Source organism: Erinaceus europaeus, chromosome X, assembly GCF_950295315.1.
Source record: "Erinaceus europaeus chromosome X, mEriEur2.1, whole genome shotgun sequence".
Lineage (NCBI taxonomy): Eukaryota > Metazoa > Chordata > Mammalia > Eulipotyphla > Erinaceidae > Erinaceus > Erinaceus europaeus.
Window position 1 is genome coordinate 112,203,025 of NC_080185.1, and position 21,538 is coordinate 112,224,562.

The window sequence follows — 21,538 nt, forward strand, 5'->3', positions numbered from 1 at the left end:
CTGTTACTGATTCCTAGTTTAGTTGCACTGGCCTGAACGAAGGTATTGTATGATTAATAGTCTTTCAAATTTGTTAAGGTGTGTTCTATGAGTCAGAATGTGGTCTGTCTTGGTGAATCCATGTGAACTGGAGAATGATGTGTACTGTAGCAGGATGGAGTCAGTTGTCAGTGCCAGTTATATCCGATGATTGATGGTAGTGTTAAGTTTAGCTATGTCTACATTCATTTACAACCTGCTATACCTGTCCAAAAGTCTTCCATTACTCATCTGCTTCTTGCAGTTCTATCACTTTTTACCTCACATATTTGACTCTGTTGTTGGGCATGTACACATTAAGGATTGTTATGTTTCCTTAGAGTTTTCACCCCTCTGTTATACAATTCTTCTTCTAGCGTTTGCCCTTCTTCCGTAGCCAGTCAACAGGTCAGGTTGAAAGCTGTCAGGAGCTGCTTGTTGCTGGCTTTGAAAGTGACTGGGATCCATGTGGATTCAGTCAGCTAGAAAGGATCGTCAGTTTCCCCAATGAATGGGTACTCATGGGATGCACCACGAGAAGGTCGATCCAATGCATCCCAATTGTTATACAATGACCATCCATATCCTTGATAATATTCCTTGTTCTGAAATTAATGTAGCCATTCCTACTTCCTTTTAATTAGTGTTAACATAGTGTATCTTTCCCCATTCCTCTTTTAGTGGATATGTGCCTTTTTCTAAAGTGGGCTTCGTGTACTTATTTATTTTTCAGCTTCAGCTTATGGTGCCAGGAATTGAGTCTGGAACTTCAGAGCCTCAGACATGAAAGTTCATTGTATAAGCCATTGTGCTAGCTCCTTATCCTTTTAATTTATTTTATGCATTTATTTTTGATAGACAAGGAGAAATTGAGAGGGAAGCGGGGGAGATAGAAACACCTGCAGCTACATTTTACCACTTGTGAAGCTTTCCCTCTATAGGTGGGGACCAAGGGCTTGAACCCAGGTCCTTGGACACTGTAATGTGTGTGCTCAACTTGGTGCACTACCTCCCAACCCTTTTTCAAGAAGTTTTATAAACAAATCACTGAAAAATAAACTATAGAGTGTGTCATATAAGGTGAAATCACTGTGCATAATTTATACCACTCAGCCCCTCCTTACCCTTAAAATCGGATTCATCAGGCAACGTACAGTTAGTTGTCTTGCTATTTTATTTACACTTGACAGTCTGTTATTTAATTTGTGAAATTAGGTCATTGACTTTCTGCATGATTATTGATATAGTTGACTTACTATCTACCACATTTTCTGTTTTTTAATTTTTTTTCTTTTATTGGGGGGTTAATTTTACATTCGACAGTAAATACAATAGTTTGTACATGCATAACATTTCTCAGTTTTCCACATAACAATACAACCCCCACTAGGTCCTCTGTCATCCTTTTCCAGGACCTCCTGTATTCTACACACACACACACACACACAAAACACACACACACACAACTTCTGTTTTCTATTTGTTGCCTTTGTTCTTTGTTCCTACTTTTGTCTTCTACACATTCCCTGCCTTTCATGATTTTAATTGAGCATTGTATAAGATTCTGTTCTTTCAGCACATCAATTATACTCCTGTCAATTATTTTCCTCCAGGGTTATCACTGGGACTCAGTCCCTGCATGACAAACCCACCACTCCCAGCAGCCATTTCTTTCTTTCTTTCTCTCTTTCTTTCTTTCTTTCTTTCTTTCTTTCTTTCTTTCTTTCTTTCTTTCTTTCTTTCCTTCTTTCTTTCTTTCTTTCATTCTTTCTTTCTTTCTTTCTTCCTTCCTTCCTTCCTCTCTCTCTCTCTCTCTCTCTCTCTCTCTGTCTTTTTAATTAACAAGACAGAGAAATTGAGATGGAAGGGGGAGTAAAAGAGGGAGACAGAGAAATCTTAAGCACTCCTTCACTGCTTATGAAGTTTCCCCCCTGGAGAGGATTTGGGTCCAAGTGTTCATACTGCACTCAGCCAGGTGTTACCACCACTCAGCCCCTCTAGAGTTTGTAATACACATTCTAAACTAATTGAACTCCACTTTTTAAGGGGGAATGATTAGGGTTATTACTGGGGTTCAGTGCCTACATGGCAAACGCTAGAAGAAGAAGTGCCTACATGACTCCTCTACTCCCAGGAGCCATTCTTTTCTTTCCTCGAGATAGGGAGAGATACCACACCACCACTCCACTGCTCATGAATCTTCTCTCTGAAGTTCATATTTGCTGATCCAGGGCTTGAATCTGGATCCTTGAGCATGGTATCATACACTGTACTGGGTCAATCACCTGTCAGCCTCTGAAATCCACTTTCTAATAATACTAAGTCAGTAGTGCAGGTGCATTATAATATCTAAGTATTGCTAACTCTTCACTCCCATCCACTTTACTATTGCTATCATTCATTTCACACATATATACACAAGCACACACCATTAAATACATTGTTATTTCTTTCCTTTTTTTGCTTCCAAGGTTGTCACTGGGGCTCAGTGTCAGTACTACAAAACCACTGCTCCTGGAGGCCATTTTTTCCCATTTAATTGCATAGGAAAGAGAGAAATTGGGGGGGGGGGGTGGAGAGGGAGAAAGATGGGCACCTGCAGACCTGCTTTGTTGCTTGTGAAGCATCCCAGCTGCAGGTGGGGAGCAGTGGCTCGAACTCAGATCCTTGTACTTAGTACTATGTGTGATTAACCAGGTGTGTCACCACTCATGCCTCTGTTGGTATTTCAAATGAACAGTTGTGTTATGTTAAGAATAATAAAAAGAGATTTTACTTTATTTCCACTTGTTTGTTCTCTAATGTTCTTCCTTTACGCACAACTGAATTTCTGATCAATATAATTTTCCTTCTCTCTGACAAACTTTTATTTTTCTCTGAGAAGCTTTTAAAAATATTTCTTGCATAGCTGTGTGGTTGTGCACCTGGATGAGTGCACGTATTACAATGTGCAAGGACCCGAGTTCTGGCCCCTGGCCCCCACCTGCAGAGGGAAAGCTTTACACGTGGTGAAGTAGTGCTGCAGGTATCTCTCTGTCTCTCTCCCTCTTTGTCACCCCTTTCCCCCTCGATTTCTGGCAGTCTCTATCCAATGAATAAAGGTAATTTAAAAAATATATTTCTTGCAAATAGGGATGCTAGGAACATATTTCCTTAATTTTTGTTTATCTGATTAAGTCTTTATTTCTCCTTCCCTGTCTTCCTGCTTGCAGTGTTTCTCTTGAGAAACCCAATCCTCTGTAGATAAGGTATTGTCCCCCTCTAGTGTCTCCTTCTCATTCTCCTCCTCCTTCTTTAGTATTTTTATTGTGAAGATTAATGGTTTACAGTAAATACAGTTGTTGGTACATATGTAAAGTTTCTCAGTTTTCTCCAAAACATTCTCCTGACCCTAGCCCAAGATTTGTTGTTGTTACTTATGGAGGAGGGAGAGAAGCAGAGCATTACTCTGGCCTGTGCAGTGCCTGCCAGTGCTTGAACTGGGGACCTCATGTTTCTCAATCTAGCACCCTACTCATTGTGCCACCTCCCAGGCCACACTTCAGGCTTCTTCTGAAGGTTTTCTTTGGTATTTATCCTGCTTATTGTTCTGCAACATTTCAATGAGTTGAATGGAGTCTCATTTATAGATGAACATGTTATTGCCTGAATGAGACAGGATTTTAATTGACTATTAAGATCATCCTCCACATATGCTACAGGCAATGGAATAGAAATGGCATGATCACCATTTTCTTAAGGTTGGTTATTGTGCATGAACAGTAGGGGAAAGCAAGAAGGACTCAAGTACAGATGCAGCACTATCTTGACCGTGGGTGTAAATCTGTGTGATGGATTTAAAGGACCCACACAGAATTGCTCAGTACCCACATGCCTTAGGAAAGAGTTATGAACTGCTATTTAGATCTGTAGAGGCTACAGGCTCTTGAGTGAACCCCAAGGAGCCATCCGGGTGTGGTAGGGAGAGGCCCAGGAACTGAACGCTGTACTCTTGTGGCAGCAGGGAAGCCAACCAAATTATAAAGTGTCTCAGCTGCCAAAGGAACTCTGGTAAGTGAGGTGAGACTACCTTGCATCTGAGAAAAGTGACTTTGATCTCATTTTCCACTTTCAGGAAACAAGTCTCATAAAAGCAGAAAGAGGTCTGGGGTCCCTTCCTCAGCCCTTCCCCATGAATGAAGGCTCTATTTAAGGGATATCAGATATTAATACACTATGTCACTTCTTCAAGCCCAGTATCACTGTTGACCAACAACAGAAGCCAAAAAAAAATGACATGATCAGAAGAAAGATATGTTTCCAAGTTAAGAGAATAATTTTATTTCTTCTGTTCAGTGAAGTTTAACAACAACAACAAAATCCCTCTTCCTATGACCCTTAATTATATATAACCCCTGTTCTTTGATTTGACAGCAGCTTACTCACACAGATATACTCAAAAAGAATTAGGGAAATGGAAGTATCAGTAATTTCATTATACTGTTGTCAATCCAATAATTTTAAGTGAAACAATTAAAAATTTTATTTCATCGTGCCAGGGTCTTATATATGTGTTCTACTGTTGAATGTTACTATGTGTGAGAGAGACTAGTCAAAGCACCGTGCCACCATTCAAGGAGCTCCACCTGTCTCTGTCCTTTGTGCTCTCTTGTGCCAGGGATCCACCCCAGAGCCACATGTATTCTACTCATTCAGGTACCTCTCCAGCCCTCTTAAAATATTTTTACCATTTGCTTAAAACTTAAAAAATACAAAACCTTGTCATTATAACTATAGTTTACTAAATTTGCTTAAAATCCTAATTGGCAAAGGCATTCCTTATGCTTGAGCCTATTATAAACCTGGGGGCAAAAACCTGGAAAAAGAGGAAAAAAATCTTTTTAGTTTCAATTTATTAATGTATTTCAAGAAAAACATTTATATATATATTTTAATTTTTATTTATAAAAAGGAAACTCTGACAGAAACCATAGGATAAGAGGGGTACAACTCCACACAATTCCCACCACCAGAACTCCACATCCCATCCCCTCTCTTGATAGCTTTCCTATTCTTTATCCCTCTGAGAGTATGAACCCAGGGTCATTATGGGATGCAGAAGGTAGAAGGTCTGGCTTCTGTAATTGCTTCCCCTGCTGAACATAGGCGTTGACAGGTTGATTCATACTCCTAGCCTGCCTTTCTCTTTCCCTAGTGGTGTGGGGCTCTGGGGAAGCGGGGCTCTAGGACACATCGGTGGGATCATCTGCCCAGGGAAGTCCGGTTGGCATCTGGAACCTGGTGGCTGAAAAAAGAGTTAACATATAAAGCCAAACAAATTGTTGACTAATCATGAACCTGAAGGCTAGAATAGTTCAGTTGAAGAGTTGGGGGGTTTCCATTTTGTAGATAGTAGGCCTATTTTAGTTATATTCCAAAGGGTCCATGACTATACTAGTTTTTTTTTTCCCCCTGACCCTGAAATCTGATATGCAGTTGGATCCAAGTTGTTGTCTGGGGAGATGATGTCATGGCTGCAAGAAGGACCAGAAAGCTGGCTCAGGGAAGAGAGTAGCTCCCAAATATGGGAAAGGTGTATAGATATTGTTGACTGTAAACCCCATCAATTTGATCTGATCTGGGGCCCATATTCAGCTATGTGACCCCTGCATCTCTATAGATCTGAGCTCACATTCTGTGGTCATGAGTAGGAACATTCCAAGCTGCCCCAATTTCAGGACCCATCTTCCTCAGGTGTTGCATAGAGTATGTTGTCCAGCCTCCCTTCAGAGAATGGAACATTCTCTGCTGTTGTTGATCCAAGTTGAGGGCAAGGTCCTATAGGAGCCCACAGAGGGGTCTATTGTGTTGTTCCTGATAGAGATGACCGGTAACAATAAATAGAGGGATTTATTTGAGTTCTAGGCCTATCATGACTGTTTGGTAATCTCAGACTCCCCGACTAGGGCCCCAGCTGATGGGGTGGCCTGATAGTGACTAAAGAGTCATCATTAAATTGTGCCAATCTCTTGCCCTTATTCAGTTTTTGTAGTCCTTACTTTGATAAGGTTAGCTTTGGAGTGACTGAGGGAAGTATAATAGGAAGTAGGTGAAGAGGGTATCCAAGTCTAAGTAGGTACTATTCCATTAGGAACTTTATGGTGTCTTTTTAGGTCTTTCTATTTGCTTGCTGCTTATACTGACTCACTGCAGACTATTGTGCACTTTTGCTTTCAGGTATATATTTTGCCCTAATTTATGGGTACATGTGAACATATGCCCTGTCTCATGGGACCCGGTCTATATCTAGGTTTTGGGACTTTGTTAGGAAGTGAACCACCTGAAATGGAATTAGAGAATCCTATGAAAGGAAAGGTCTTACCTGAGTAAGGAGGCTGAAGGGTTGATATTCCACGGCTGACGTCTCTAGACACAGTCTGAAGTGAAGTATGCTGAGGTGGTACTCGTTATGTTGATTAGGTTGGGATTGGCAGATGCAATATCATTTGGTATGAGTTGAGAGAAGCATGCAGGAAAGTGAGCCCCAACCTAGAGGTTTCAGGACTGGGGAAAATATAGGCTCTATAGAGGAAGCAGAAGGTTCCTGCTGTCTTAGGGTTTAAGAAGGCAATAGATAGTTATTGCTTTAATCAGATTATTTGGCATTTGGGTTAACTTTGAAAATCCCTTTGTTGGGATTTTCTGTATCATATACAACATCACCATAATTTATGTCATTTGACATTATTTGTATATAGCTGTGTCTTATAGAGTAATGCCACTGATTACTTCTGTTTTCCCTGGTCTAAGCTTTTAAGAGAGTCAACATTTCAAAGGCTCAGTCTGTGGTCTGTGCATGAAAAAGTTTGAGACATTCAATATTAATATTGATTAATATTAATATTAATTAAGTATTCATATTGATTAAGTAGTGATTTATATGACTACAAGTTAATAGGAGTGTACATAAACATCGTTCCCACCATCGAAAGACTGTGTCCCATCCCATCCACCCCCTCCCCCCCAGCCCCAGTGAAGCCAAACATCCACCCTCACCCTCAACCCAGAGATTTTTACTTTGGTGCCCAACTCCAAATTTATATTTTATCTGTTCATTTTGGGTAGAGTCAGGAGTTGAGAGGGAAGGGGATGCTAGAGAGACATCCACAGCACTGTTTCACTGCCTGTAAAGTTTTCCCTTGTAGGTGGGGAGCAGGGGTTGGAACTCAGGTCCTTGTACTATGTAATGTGTGTGCTCAATCTGATTCACCACCTTCTGCCCTCTTACAAGTTTTATATAAAAAAATCACTGAGGGGAGTCGGGCTGTAGCACAGCGGGTTAAGCGCAGGTGGCGCAAAGCACAAGGACCAGCATAAGGATCCCAGTTCGAACCCCGGCTCCCCACCTGCAGGGGAATCGCTTCACAAGTGGTGAAGCAGGTCTGCAGGTGTCTTTCTCTCCTCCTCTCTGTCTTCCCCTCCTCTCTCCATTTCTCTCTGTCCTATCCAACAATGACAACAACAACAATAATAACTACAACAATAAAACAAGGGCAACAAAAGGGAATAAATAAATAAAATAAAATATTTTTTAAAAATTATAAAAAAAATCACTGAGAAATAAACTGTATAATGCAAGGTATGAGGTGAAATAATTGTGTTTAATTTATAGAAATATTTTACAATTTATAGATGAAATGGTATTATAAGTTATTATAATTGTTATAAAGAGTGGAGTAGGATTAAGAAAATATATGTCATTCTCTAAGTATTGATTGAAGTGTGTGTGTTTGTGTAACTCTGCTATTGAACTTGTGGGAATAAAAATATATAAATAAAATATAAAAATCATTAGATACCATGGTCATACTTTGTGTATTTAGGGGTAGAAAAGGGCATATGCCACTAAAAAGTAACTGGTCTGACAATAGATATTTTTGTTATTAGGAAGTAGGAAATAATTTTTTAGAGTTAATTGCCTAGGGGTTATCTCATGGAATCAACATTTTGTGATGTTCATAAATACATTTTTAACTCTCTTGTAAAATAATTCACATGGAATATGAAAACCACATGTAAATGGTTTATCCATATGTTTATTCAGCTAATATCCAGCTCAGTACTTTAAGAAAGTTGACTAATCTAGAAGCAGCAGTGGTACAGCATATATAATTTTGGATTATTGAAATGAGTAAATGGAAAAATTGCTATAAGAGAAAAGACATTTTGAGTATCCAGTATGAGTACTAAGAGCAGTTCGGAAAATACCCTCAGCCACATGAAAAAAAATTAGTATTTAGTATTTCTTTCCAATGTCCTCTTTTACTTTGAATGCCTAGGCCTTTGGGTCCTTTTATAATAGTTGAGAGAAGGAAGTAACAAGGTTGTTAGTAAAAAATTTATGCTATTCCCTATCTGCCACATTTGGTTTCTAATACCCAGTTTTATTTGTTAACAAATAAACAGAAATAGACAAGTACTATGACTACAAGTACAAATAAACAGAGGAGGACAAGTACTATGACTATTCACTAAATAAAGTTTCTGTTTGGTTATACAACATAGTAATGCTTTCCTAGTGGCTGTCTGAGGCCCAGTAGTTCTGAGAAGGGGCACTCCGACGAGCTAGAAGCTGATGCCTTTAAGGCCACCTGTGTTTGAATGCTTCTTGAAAAGTGGTTGTATGGGAGTCGGTCGGTAGCACAGCGGGTTAAGCGCATGTGGCGCTAAGCCACGTAAGGATCCCGGTTCGAGCCCCCGGCTCCCCACCTGCAGGGGAGTCCCTTCACAGGTGGTGAAGCAGGTCTGCAGGTGTCTTTCTCTCCCCCTCTCCATCTTCCCCTCCTCTCTCCATTTCTCTGTCCTATCCAACAATGATGACATCCATAACAACAGCAATAATAACTACAACAATAAAACAACAAGGGCAACAAAAGGGAATAAATAAAAAAATATTTTTTGTTCTAAATATAGAACAAGTATTCATAAAGAAGTCCTTAAGTGCCCATCAACAGATGACTGAGTAAGTTATGAGCTATATATTCCATGGAATACTACTATGCAATAAAAATATATAATACTGTGTCCTTGGGACAAAATGGATAGAACTGGAGGTGATTATGCTTGGCGGAGGAAGAGATGAACAACTACTGGATGATTTCACTTATGTGGAATCTAGAGATCCAACACACATAAACTTGAAGAAAAAAAAAGAAGCAAGCAAACTGTAAGACTTGTGAGAACTACATTGGTTATCTTTGGGAAGCTGGAAGGTGGGGAAAGCACACCTGGGGAGTGCTAAACCTGAATCATGCACCCTAACTCGTGAACTATCTTTCTGGCCCCTAATTGGTTTTGATGCTATGGTTTTACTGCATACATACATTTATAAAACTTTGTCCATAAAAAAAAAACCTATGTCAAGAATTAGGTAATGGGGGGGCCAGGCAGTGGTGCACCTGGTTAAGTGCACATACTACAGTGCACAAGGAGCCAGGCTCAAGCCCCTGGTCCCCACCTGCAAGGGGAAAGCTTCATGAGTGGTGAAGTAGAGTTTCAGGTGTCTGTCTCTGCCTCCCCTCTCAATTTCTCTCTATATATCCACTAATAAATAAAATTAAAAAACATTAGGTAATGCAATACCTCTTATATGAGTAATTTTTGCTTCTGAAATAGGATAAATACTGCAAAACGTTTAGAGAGAAATAAAAATTGGGTTTAAAAAAAAGAATGATAGTCTAAGGAAAAAGTCTTCAAATTAAGGCACACATAACCTCCTGGGATACACAACCACTTTTTCAAAAAAATATTTATTTGGGAGTCAGGCTGTAGCGCAGCGGGTTAAGCGCAGGTGGCACAAAGCACAAGGACCGACATAAGGATCCCGGTTCGAACCCCGGCTCCCTACCTGCAGGGGAGTCGCTTCACAGGCGGTGAAGCAGGTCTGCAGGTGTCTGTCTTTCTCTCCTCCTCTCTGTCTTCCCCTCCTCTCTCCATTTCTCTCTGTCCTATCCAACAACGACAACAACAATAATAACTACAACAATAAAACAACAAGGGCAACAAAAGGGAATAAATAAATAAAATAAATATTTAAAAAATAAATAATAAATAATAATAAATAAATAAAATAAATATTTAAAAAATATTTATTTATTTATTCCCTTTTGTTGCCCTTGTTGTTTTATTGTTGTAGTTATTATTGTTGTTGTCGTTGTTGGATAGGACAGAGAGAAATGGAGAGAGGAGGGGAAGACAGAGAGGAGGAGAGAAAGACAGACACCTGCAGACCTGCTTCACCGCCTGTGAAGCGACTCCCCTGCAGGTAGGGAGCCGGGGTTCGAACCGGGATCCTTATGTCGGTCCTTGTGCTTTGTGCCACCTGCGCTTAACCCGCTGCGCTACAGCCTGACTCCCAAATAAATATTTTTTTGAAAAAGTGGTTGTGTATCCCAGGAGGTTATGTGTGCCTTAATTTGAAGACTTTTTCCTTAGACTATCATTCTTTTTTTTAAACCCAATTTTTATTTCTCTCTAAACGTTTTGCAGTATTTATCCTATTTCAGAAGCAAAAATTACTCATATAAGAGGTATTGCATTACCTAATGTTTTTTAATTTTATTTATTAGTGGATATATAGAGAGAAATTGAGAGGGGAGGCAGAGACAGACACCTGAAACTCTACTTCACCACTCATGAAGCTTTCCCCTTGCAGGTGGGGACCAGGGGCTTGAGCCTGGCTCCTTGTGCACTGTAGTATGTGCACTTAACCAGGTGCACCACTGCCTGGCCCCCCCATTACCTAATTCTTGACATAGGTTTTTTTTTTATGGACAAAGTTTTATAAATGTATGTATGCAGTAAAACCATAGCATCAAAACCAATTAGGGGCCAGAAAGATAGTTCACGAGTTAGGGTGCATGATTCAGGTTTAGCACTCCCCAGGTGTGCTTTCCCCACCTTCCAGCTTCCCAAAGATAACCAATGTAGTTCTCACAAGTCTTACAGTTTGCTTGCTTCTTTTTTTTTCTTCAAGTTTATGTGTGTTGGATCTCTAGATTCCACATAAGTGAAATCATCCAGTAGTTGTTCATCTCTTCCTCCGCCAAGCATAATCACCTCCAGTTCTATCCATTTTGTCCCAAGGACACAGTATTATATATTTTTATTGCATAGTAGTATTCCATGGAATATATAGCTCATAACTTACTCAGTCATCTGTTGATGGGCACTTAAGGACTTCTTTATGAATACTTGTTCTATATTGGTTGAAAAGCTGGCTCTTGACATTGTGTGTGTGGTTAGCAAGTGTTTATGGTGAGCTGAAAGAACCTATCCTCCTCCTCTTCCACCACTGACACCAGATCACTGTTCTTCAGTGGCTTGTGGTGGTACCAGGGACTGAACCTGGTGTGTTAGGCATGAAAATATGTTGAGCTACAATGATACTATTTCCCAAATCCAGAGTCTACTGTTCTAATCGTGCTACCCCACACACATCTGCAGGCAGGTTATTATAGAAATTCCCTGGGAGTCGGGCGGTAGTGCAGGGGGTTAAGCACAGGTGGCGCAAAGCACAAGGACTGGCATAAGGATCCCGGTTCGAGCCCCCGGCTTCCCATCTGTGGGGGTGTCGCTTCACAGGCGTTGAAGCAGGCCTGCAGGTGTCTATCTTTCTCCCCCCCGCCCCGTCTTCCCCTCCTCTCTCCATTTATTTCTGTTCTAGCCAACAACAACATCAATAATAACTACAAAAAACAAAAAAGGAAAAAAAAAAAGAAATTTCCCGGGGTGGAGCAAGCACTTCACTCATGAAGTCTCTCGGATTAGAGCAAGGACATGGACAGACACTTGGAAGTATTTGGTATTTGGCAAAAATATTTGAGTCAAAGTCCAGAATCTGTGATAATTGGAGGGATTTAACAGTCAACTTCTCAATCCAAGGATATATACCAACTACCATGATTTCTGTACTATGATCATAATGGATGAATTTCTCATTTTAAGCATATAACCAATATTAACTTGTATTTTTACCCTGTTGGCATTATTTTGGTCAGTTGAAACTATCTAGTTTTCCTTCAGTTTAATTTAAAAGTTAGCCATTTTAAAATGAGTTGAAATGGGAATTTCTTTATATCAGAGCTTTCTCCTCCACAATTTTTTGAGCTCCAAGTTTCCAACTTAATTCCCACAATACTTTTATTAATATTTGTTTTTATTTATTTATTCCCTTTTGTTGCCCTTGTTGTTTTACTGTTGTAGTTATTATTGTTGTTGTTATTGATGTTGTCATTGTTGGTTAGGACAGAGAGAAATGGAGAGAGGAGGGGAAAACAGAGGGGGAGAGAAAGGTAGACAACTGCAGACCTGCTTCACCACTTGTGAAGCGAATCCCCTGCAGGTGGGGAGCCGGGGGCTTGAACGGGGATCCTTCTGCTCGGTCCTTGCGCTTTGTGCCATCTGCGCTTAATCCGCTGCACTACCGCTCGGCTCCCAATACTTTTTTTTTTCCTCATTGAAATTTCTTACTGAGAAAAGAAATGCTTTTGCAAAGTTACTTATTTTCTTCTTTTCTAAAATCTTTTTTGTGCTAATTAAGTATACAAATCACCAAATACCCACTTCGTCCTCACAGGAAGGGAAAATTACAACAATGAACTTCTATCGTAGGCATAAAGAATCTTCACACTTGGGTTTGTGCTTTGTTGTATTTTGATGAAAATCAGATATTCTTCTAATACTTCATTTTGCTCAACTGGGGAACATTTAGGCTTAATCTTTGTTGGGCTTGCTTTACCTCCCCAGAAGTAAACACGATTCCTAAATATTTACAGGAAATAGACGGGCTTTCACTAAGTACCATTTCTGCATTGTTCTCCACTTCTGAGCCCATAACTAGTGGTGGGGTGGGGGCAGGCAGAGCTCTGCTGTGTATGGGTGGCACCCAGTGCTTAGGGTACAGTGGCTGCATCCCTGTGGGCCTCTACCACTGGTCCCTAATGCTTGGGGGATCCACAGACTTTTGGCCTCTTTCATTTGGAGGAAGGTTCTCTATTTATTGTCTTTTTTTTTTTTTATCGCAGAGCTGAGAAGTATTTGGTCTCCGTCTTTCTCCTCTTTCATTCTCTCTTGCTAAATAAGTCCTTTAAAATTGCACAGGACCACACACACAAAAGTAGTGAATGTCGGTTTTTCTTTTTTTTTAATAATTTATTTCTTTATTGGGGAATTAATGCTTTACATTCAACAGTAAATACAATAGTTTATACATGCATAACATTCCCCAGATTCCCATTTAACAATACAACCCCCACTATTTCATTCATCATTTTTCATGGACCTGTATTGTCTTCTATAGAGAATTCCCCCCAAAGAGTCTTGGAAAAATAGCAGGTAGGAAGGCAAGCTGTCTCCCATCAGCTTAACTTCCCTAGCTTTACAGTGGAGTTTGTCCCAAGTCCTTGAGCATCTGCTCGGGGTGGTGGTAGGGGAAAGGACAGAGGACCATAGTCTCTCCTGAAATAGTTCTACGTTGCTACTACCTCTGGTACTTTCTCCACATAGAGATGATCACATTGAAGTCTCAGAAATTTACCACATTTAAAGACAGACAACTGTGGCTTAGAGAGTTTGAGTAACTCGGGGTTTGGGCAGTGGTATTCCTGGTTAAGTGTACATAGTACAAAGAGCAAGGACCCGTGCAAGGATCCTGGTTTGAGCCCCTGGCTCCCCACCTGCAAGGGGAGTCATTTCACAAGTGGTGAAGCAGGTCTACAGGTGTCTCTATCTCCCCCTCCCAGTTTCTTTCTGTCCTATCCAATAAAAATGAAAAATGGTTTCCAGGAGTAGTGGATTCATAGTGCAAGCACAGAGCCCCAGTGATAACCATGGAGGCAATAAATAAATAAATAAATAAGCAAGCAAGTAAGTAAGTTTGAGTAACTCTCCCAGGAATAAGTCACAGTTCTGGGGTTAGAACCCATGTCTGAAGGTCAGAGAAGTGGCTCAGCAAATGGGAGTATAGGGAATACACAGTTTACCTCATGTGAAGTCCTAGGCTCATTCCTGGCACAGTATATTAGCAAAGATTTCACTTGTCATTTATTATCCCTCCAAACTCTCTCTCTCTCTCTCTCTCTCTCTCTCTCTCTCTCTCTCTCTCTCTCTCTCTCATCTTTAGAACTCCAATACATTGGACACTAAATTTCAGTCGCTGTGTTATATTTTTTCCCCCTGTAGAATGCTGCTAATAGCACCTTTGGAGGACTGTGAACCACCAAGAGAGATTAACTGCATCATGCACCCCCAGATAGCTCAGCAAATTCATCCGTGGAGCCCCACTGTTCGGGATTCTCCATTTGCTTGTCAGAGTGCATTTGCTAAGACTTGAGACCAACAGTGCTGCTTTGGGCATGATTAACACTTAGACAATAACTGGTCAGCATGCTCAGTTGCTGCTTCAGGTTACTCCTAGGATATGAAAATAGGACCCTGTGTTGGTAGAGGCAGGATGTTCTGTGTTCTTTGTGTCTGTCAGGAGGCCATAATCTTGGCCATCTAGAAGTGACATTGCTCAGGTGTGGGCTCAAAGTAGGGAGGATATGGCTCAGTTTAGCTTGGTGTTGTTTAGAATAGAAAAGTGATGGATCTGAAACTCCTTCTGATTCTTGAGATAGTATTTTAATAAATTCCCAAAAGAACATTTTAAAAGTCTCAGATCAATTTTTGAATTTTATAGCTTAGCACATAGATAATTCCTGTTTGTAGAATCAAAAGCTAATGCAGACTGTGAAGTGATACTTAACATCATCTTTGTGACTCTATATCTGACTTACACTCCCCCCAAAGCTGGGCATGTGTATGATTTAAAAACAGACTTTAGCCCTGTGCCCACCCCACCCCATTCCCCGCAGGAAACAAGTGTTGTGGTATCTTTCCCTGTTTCTCTTTGCCATTTTGGCTCTTTCTGGGAAAAAAAAATCTGTGGTAAGACCAAAGAAAAATAAATGAAGTGATGAATTCTTTTTTAAAATGTTTATTTATCCCCTTTTGTTGCCCTTGTTTTATTGTTGTTGTTATTGATGTTGTTGTTGGATAGGACAGAGAGAAATGGAGAGAGGAGGGGAAGACAGAGGGGGAGAGAAAGATAGACACCTGCAGACCTGCTTCACCACCTGTGAAGCGACTCCCCTGCAGGTGGGGAGCCGGGAGCTTGAACCGGGATCCTTACGCAGGTTCTTGAGCTTCATGCCACATGCGTTTAACCCGCTGCGCTACTGTCCGACTCCTGAAGTAATGAATTCTATGCTGAGTGTTTTTAAAGCAGAATTCTATACATACATATATTTAATAGAAATGCAACGGGATGGGTGTGGTACACCTGGTTGAGCACACAGGGTTCAAGCCCTTGCTCTCCGCCTACAGGGGGATGCTTCCAAGTGCCTTTCTCTCTCCCTCCCTTCTTAATTTCTCTCTATCCTATCTCATGAAAAGGGGGAAATGAAAGGGAAAAAATGGCCAATGGGACAATGGATTCATAGTGCTAGCATCAAGACCCAGCAATGACTCTGGTAGTAATTTTTAAAAAATTGTGAAGGTGGGCCTGGTACAGTAGTTTGTTCACCTGAATTGTATGCCTACTTTGCCCAGTGTACAATATGGGTTTAACCCCAGCCCCTCTAAGTAAAGGAAGTATCAGTGTTGCAATATCTTTCCCACTACCTCTGCCTGAAAAAAGTCAGCTCTGAGTGGTTTTAAGATGTGTACACATCAGAATCTTCTTTGAAGCTTATCAAAAATAGAATTGGTTGAGCCAGTAACCAGAATCACTGTCTTAGAATATTGGGGCTACTATAACAAGTTACCACTGATTGGGTAGCTTAAAAACACATATGGTTTCTGTCAGTGTTTCCTTTTTATAAATAAAAATTTAAAAAGTAAATAAAAAAGGACAAAAAGAAAATTGATGCGATGATGCTAAGTGAAATGTCTAAGAAAGTGAAAAATAAAATTACTGATATATAAAAATTTTTTATCTATTTGATAGAGACAACGAACTTGAGAGAGAAGGGAGTTGTAGCAAGGGAGAAAGTGAAACACCTTTCGCACTGCTTCACCATTCATGACGCTTACCCCCTGCAGGTGGAGGTTGGTGGCTTGAACCCAGGACCTTGTGCAGTGCAGCATGTGTGCTCAACTAGGTGCACCACTGCCCAGCCTTAGAGATTATTTCTAATGGTTCTGAAAGATAGGGATTCCAAGAGCAAAACTCTAGCCTGGTCTCCTAGTGAGAGCTTTCCTCCTGGTTCATAGCTGGTGCCTTCTTGCTGTTTCTTCACATGGTAGACAGGGCTAAGGAGCTTCTCTGAAGCCTCGTGTGGCACTAAATCTCATTCACAAGGGATCAACCTTACTAACCTAAATATCTCTTAGAACCACAAATATATACAATTAGTGATTTACAAAATTACAAAACAGGGATACCATTCCCACCATCAGAGTTCTGCATCCCATCCCCTCCTTTGGAAAGTTCCCTATTATTTATTTATCCCTATGGGATGCAAAAAGTGTAAGGTCTGGCTTCTGTTATTACTTCTTTGCTGGACATGAATGTTGGCAGATGGATCCATACTCCCAGCCTGTTTCTATCTTTCCCTAGTGGGGCAGGGCTCTGGAGAGGTGGGGTTCCAGGACACATTGGTGAGGTCATCTGCCCAGGGAAGTCAGGTTGGTGTCATGGTAGCATCTGCAACTTGGTGACTGAAAAGCATTAAGATACAAAGCAGAACAAATTGCTTAATAATTAGGAACCTAAGGGTAAGAATATAGCAGATGAGATTTAGAGTCTCCATTTTGGAAAAAGCTAGGAGTCTATTTTAGGTATATTCCAAGGGCTATATCAGTGTATATATAATTTTTTCTTTTTAAAATTTTTTTCTTTGTGATATAATTAACAAGATTGTAAGATAATAGGAATATAAATTCATGCAGTTCCTACCAACAGAGTTCTGTGTCCCAGCCCCTCCATTGGAAGCTTCCTTATTCTTTATCCCTCTGGGAGTATGGACCAAAATTCTTTATGGGGTACAAAAGATGGAAGGTCTGGCTTCTCCACTGGACAGGGATGTTGGCAAGTGAATTCATACCCCCTGCCTGCCTCTATCTTTCTCTAGTGAGGTAGGGCCCTGGAGAGATGAGGTCATCTGCCTAAGGGATGGCGTCATAGTAGTATCTGAAACTTGGTGGACAAACTATTTAATAAACAGGAGCCCAAAGGTAGGAATCGAGCAGATGAAATCAGGGGTCTTCGGGTGGTTTTTCCCATTTTTTTCTATATTCCTGCATTCTCTTCCATTTTAAGTCACAGCTATGCCTATTATGTCTTTACTTTTCTCTCTCTGGGTCCTGGTGGAATTGGGTTTCACAGCCTTCTTGTCATCTTCCCCTAACATTTCTCCCCCTCTAGGAGTATGGCCCAAGATTTTTTTGGGGGTGCAGAAGGTAGGAGTAATTGCTTCTCTGCTGGGTGTTGGCAGGTTCATCCATACTCCCAGCCCATTTCTATCTTTCCCTAGTGGGGTATCACCTTTAGGGGCTAAGATTTCAACTTATAAGTGGATTCTGATCTTGCCACCCTGAATCAACTCTGAGGTGAATCTGGGCATTTTCTTTTTTTACTTTTTTTAAGATTAATTTTCATGAGTGAAAGACTAGAGCACTTCTCAGCTAGGATGCTGAGGCCTCAGGTATACAAGTCCTATGCTCTTACTGTCCAGCCCTGGGCATCTTTTTTTTTCCCTTTTGTTGCCCTTGTTTTACTGTTATAGATGTCGTTGTTGGGTAGGCCAGAGAGGGGGAGAGAAAGATAGACACCTGCAGACCTGCTTCACCGCCTGTGAAGTGACTCCCCTGCAGGTGGAGAGCCAGGGGTTCAAACCAGGATCTTTCCGCCGGTCCTTGCGCTTTGCGCCACGTGCGTTTAACCCGCTGTACTATCACCTGACTCCCCCTGGGCATCTTTAATGTAATAATCTCTTTAAGTGATTCTAATACCTATCATAGTTTTCAAGCCAGCTGTATAGTGTATTTGGAAATGTAAAGGTTTATAATATTGTCTATATTCTATGCCTGTCTGTACGGCATGTCATGTGTAGGCACTATCTGGGCATACACATGTATATGTAGAAACACACTACTTCTCTTTCCATTATTTTATTTTGCATATTATGTCAGGCCTGGACATAATCTACATCTATTTTAAGGCATATCGAACATTGGAGATAGTGCACCAGCTGGGGTTTGGACCCTGGCATCACATGGGAGTACCATGGCACCAGGGGAAGCTCTAGTAGTATAGTATACCTCTATTTGAAAGAAAACATGGTCCTGTGATTAATGGAATCACACATGCATGAGGCCCCTATTATACCAAAATAAGAAAGGTCGGTCTCTGTCAAGTTTGTGTTTAGCAGAGGAACACAACAACAAAAGACAGAATTAAGTTAAAAATTCAGTGTTCAAAATTGTTCTGTAATCACCAGTTGTGCAGGGATGCACTATAGAGTGTGGGCCACAGGAGGACCTATTTCTCTTGGAAAGATGGAAAAGTTTGAGTCAGAATGACATACCCTGGCCACTTTTAATTGTTGAGTGTGGCTAAGGTTGGAATGGGGACCAGGCAGGAAGCTACTACACCGATCCACTGGGTAACAGCCCTGATGGGCCTGGGAGAAGGTCATGACTTCTGCTTGTGCTGCAGAGGCAGTGCTGGCAGGTTTGCTGGTTGTGTGGCTGTTGAATACGTGAAGGGGCCACAATCGATGGTTGTCCCAGGATGCTGTATGTGGGTTGTGAAGCCAGCTGGTGTCTCACCTAGTAAAACACACATATTATCCTGCCTGAGTTCCCAGATTCAAGCCCCCAGTCACCACTGGGGAGGGTAAGCTTCATGAGTAGTAGAGCTGTCTCCCTCCTCCTCTGTGAAAGAAAAAGAATGGTGACAAAAAGAAATTGGTTGTAATTTTGTTTCTAAAATATTTCTTGTGCATATGACCTTAAACACTCAGCTTGCAAAGCAAGCAGGGTAGTCTTACCCTCTACGGTGACAACGCTTCCTCAAGCTGTGTAGGATACTATTATTTCTTGTTAATTAATCTCAAAGCACTTTTAGGAAAGTCTCAAAGTATTTTTGTTTTAATTTATTTATTTATAAAGTGGAAACACTGACAAGGCCATAGGATAACAGAGGTACAATTCCCACCACCAGAGCTCCATATCCCATCCCATCCCCTCCCCTGGTAGCTTTCTTATTTTAACCCTCTGGGAGTATGGACTCAGGGTCATTATGGGTGCAGAAGGTGGAAGGTCTGGCTTCTGTAATTGCTTCCCCACTGAACATAGGCATTGACATCACAGGTCAGTCCATACTCCCAGCCTGTCTCTCTTTTTTCCTGGTGGGGCAGGGCTCTGAGGAAGAGAAGCTCCAGGACACATTGGTGGGGTCATCTGTTCAGGGAAGTCTGGTTGGCATCATGGTAACATCTAATCTTTTCTAAGGCTATTACTATCCTCATTTGAGAGTTCAGGAAGCTGTGATCTAGAAAGGGTGAACTCTCCAGTCAGGTCTTCTGTTTTAGGGCCTGCTGTGCAGTTCCTGGGCCTCAAGCTAGGGGATAGAAGTGTGTGCGTAGACACACATGCATGCGTTCACATGAATCACAGTCGAGTTACCAAGTATAATGATCTAGTGAAGGAATTGGAACCAATTGTTTAAAACTTCTGTAATTCAGGCCTCTTGGTTCCTTTCCTCCTCTCTGTTCATTTGACCATTTCTGAATAGTAATTTTCACTGAAGGGTAGGAGAGGGAAGTAAAAAGATATGAAAGTCATGTTAGGTAATGTGGAGAATAATTTTAATAAAAGCTGCAGTGGAGAATATAGTTGTAATTAGCACTAAAATGAAACTCTAAATTGCTGGTGGATTGCAGCATGCTTTGCTTTCCTGATCTTTTGTTTCTGTGAAAGAAAGAAAACTGATTTTGATTATGCCAAGCACCTAGTGAGGCTAAGTGCCTTTTGTCTTGCTGAAGAAGCCATGCCTATATTGGGATGACCGTGAGCTGGGCCTGGGCCAGCCAGCAGTAGCTCATGAATTTTCCCATTTCAGTGTGCAGTGATGACCTCACCCACAAATTCAAAGGATTCACCGTGATGAACGAAGCCGAGAGGTATGAAGCGCTCAGACACTGTCGCTATGTGGATGAAGTCATCAGAGATGCTCCGTGGACACTGACACCAGAGTTTCTGGAAAAACACAAGGTACTTACTCTTCTTAACTTGCAGCATTAGGGATTCTTATTCTTTAGCCTAGACTCAAAAAAGCCAAAGACTCTCCCAATTTCTAAAAGAGAAAATCTTCAGCAGCTGCATTATCACTTGCTGTGGTACCTGTCTTCTGCCTGGGCTTGGGAACTGCTCTCTCAGTTCCGCAGTGGAGGCCCTGGAGTGGACCACCATGCCTAGGTCTTTATCCCATCCTAGCTGTGAGAGTGAACTTGTCTATCTAAACTGCAATAAGGGGTGAGAGACACTTTCTTCACCCCAACACCATCATGGAACAAATGAATATACATCTTAGGAGGGCAAGGGTCAGCCTTTAAGGAAAGAACTTCCTTATGATTTTGTGACCCTGAGACACCTACTGATGCAAGATTTTTATTAGTAGAAAACACGAGAAATTCTTTTGATCTGCATCAAATTATGTGCTTTGTAGCTCCCTCCCAGCTCCACATTAGGAGCTATTCTTTCCTTTTATGTGGAGTACAAAAAAATAAGATTAAGCTGTTCTAAGAGTTTTCTTTTCTATTTTTAAAATCACGATGCAGAAGAGAATAGAGAACACTGATAGATGTATATGGGTAATAGAGGAGACAATTTTCCAGTGAGAATAAAAAGAATAGGGAAAGCTACAATATGATTTACTTCTAGCAATCACTAACACATTTTTACTAAGCATCTATTCTATGTTCAACTTGTGCAAGCCAGAGTGGGTACTTACCAAGTGCCCAGTGCTGTGTTTTATTCTTACAGTTACTCTGAGAACAAAGTTTTTTTGAGTATTTAGAATAGAATTAGATGCATAGTAAATAAAATTGTTCATTATTATAATAAGTCACTTTAAAAAATATTTTTGGATGGAGGGAAAAAAAGAGACCTGCAGGTGGAGACCAGGGGCTTGAACTCAGGTTCTTGGATGCTATAATGTATGTGCTCAACTATAATGTATGCCACCACTCCCTCCCACACACTTAAATCACTTATCCTCCCAGTGGGGGACATCTGGTAGCATCTGCACATATTTTTGATGCCATGATTGGCATTGGTAAGTGGTGGGGCAGGAATCATACCCACCCAAAAGAAATTGCTATGCTGACTCGAGGTAGAATAAACACTTTCATAATGTGTTACAACAGACTTTGAAAGGCAGACAAGGAATTTCTTTCCTGATTTAGTAATGGCTTACAAGATTACATTGGTATAG

The 21,538-nt window shown here is 40.9% G+C and overlaps 1 protein-coding gene across 7 annotated transcripts in view; it reads left to right on the top strand.

Moving 5' to 3' along the window:
- PCYT1B (phosphate cytidylyltransferase 1B, choline) overlaps positions 1-21,538 on the top strand; it is a 140,718-nt gene that overhangs the window by 76,375 nt on the left and 42,805 nt on the right. For all 7 annotated transcript variants that reach the window (XM_007534283.3, XM_060182812.1, XM_060182810.1 and 4 more), the window contains one exon: positions 20,165-20,316. In XM_007534283.3, the coding sequence (XP_007534345.1) occupies positions 20,165-20,316 (152 nt within the window). The remainder of the gene's footprint in view (positions 1-20,164; positions 20,317-21,538) is intronic.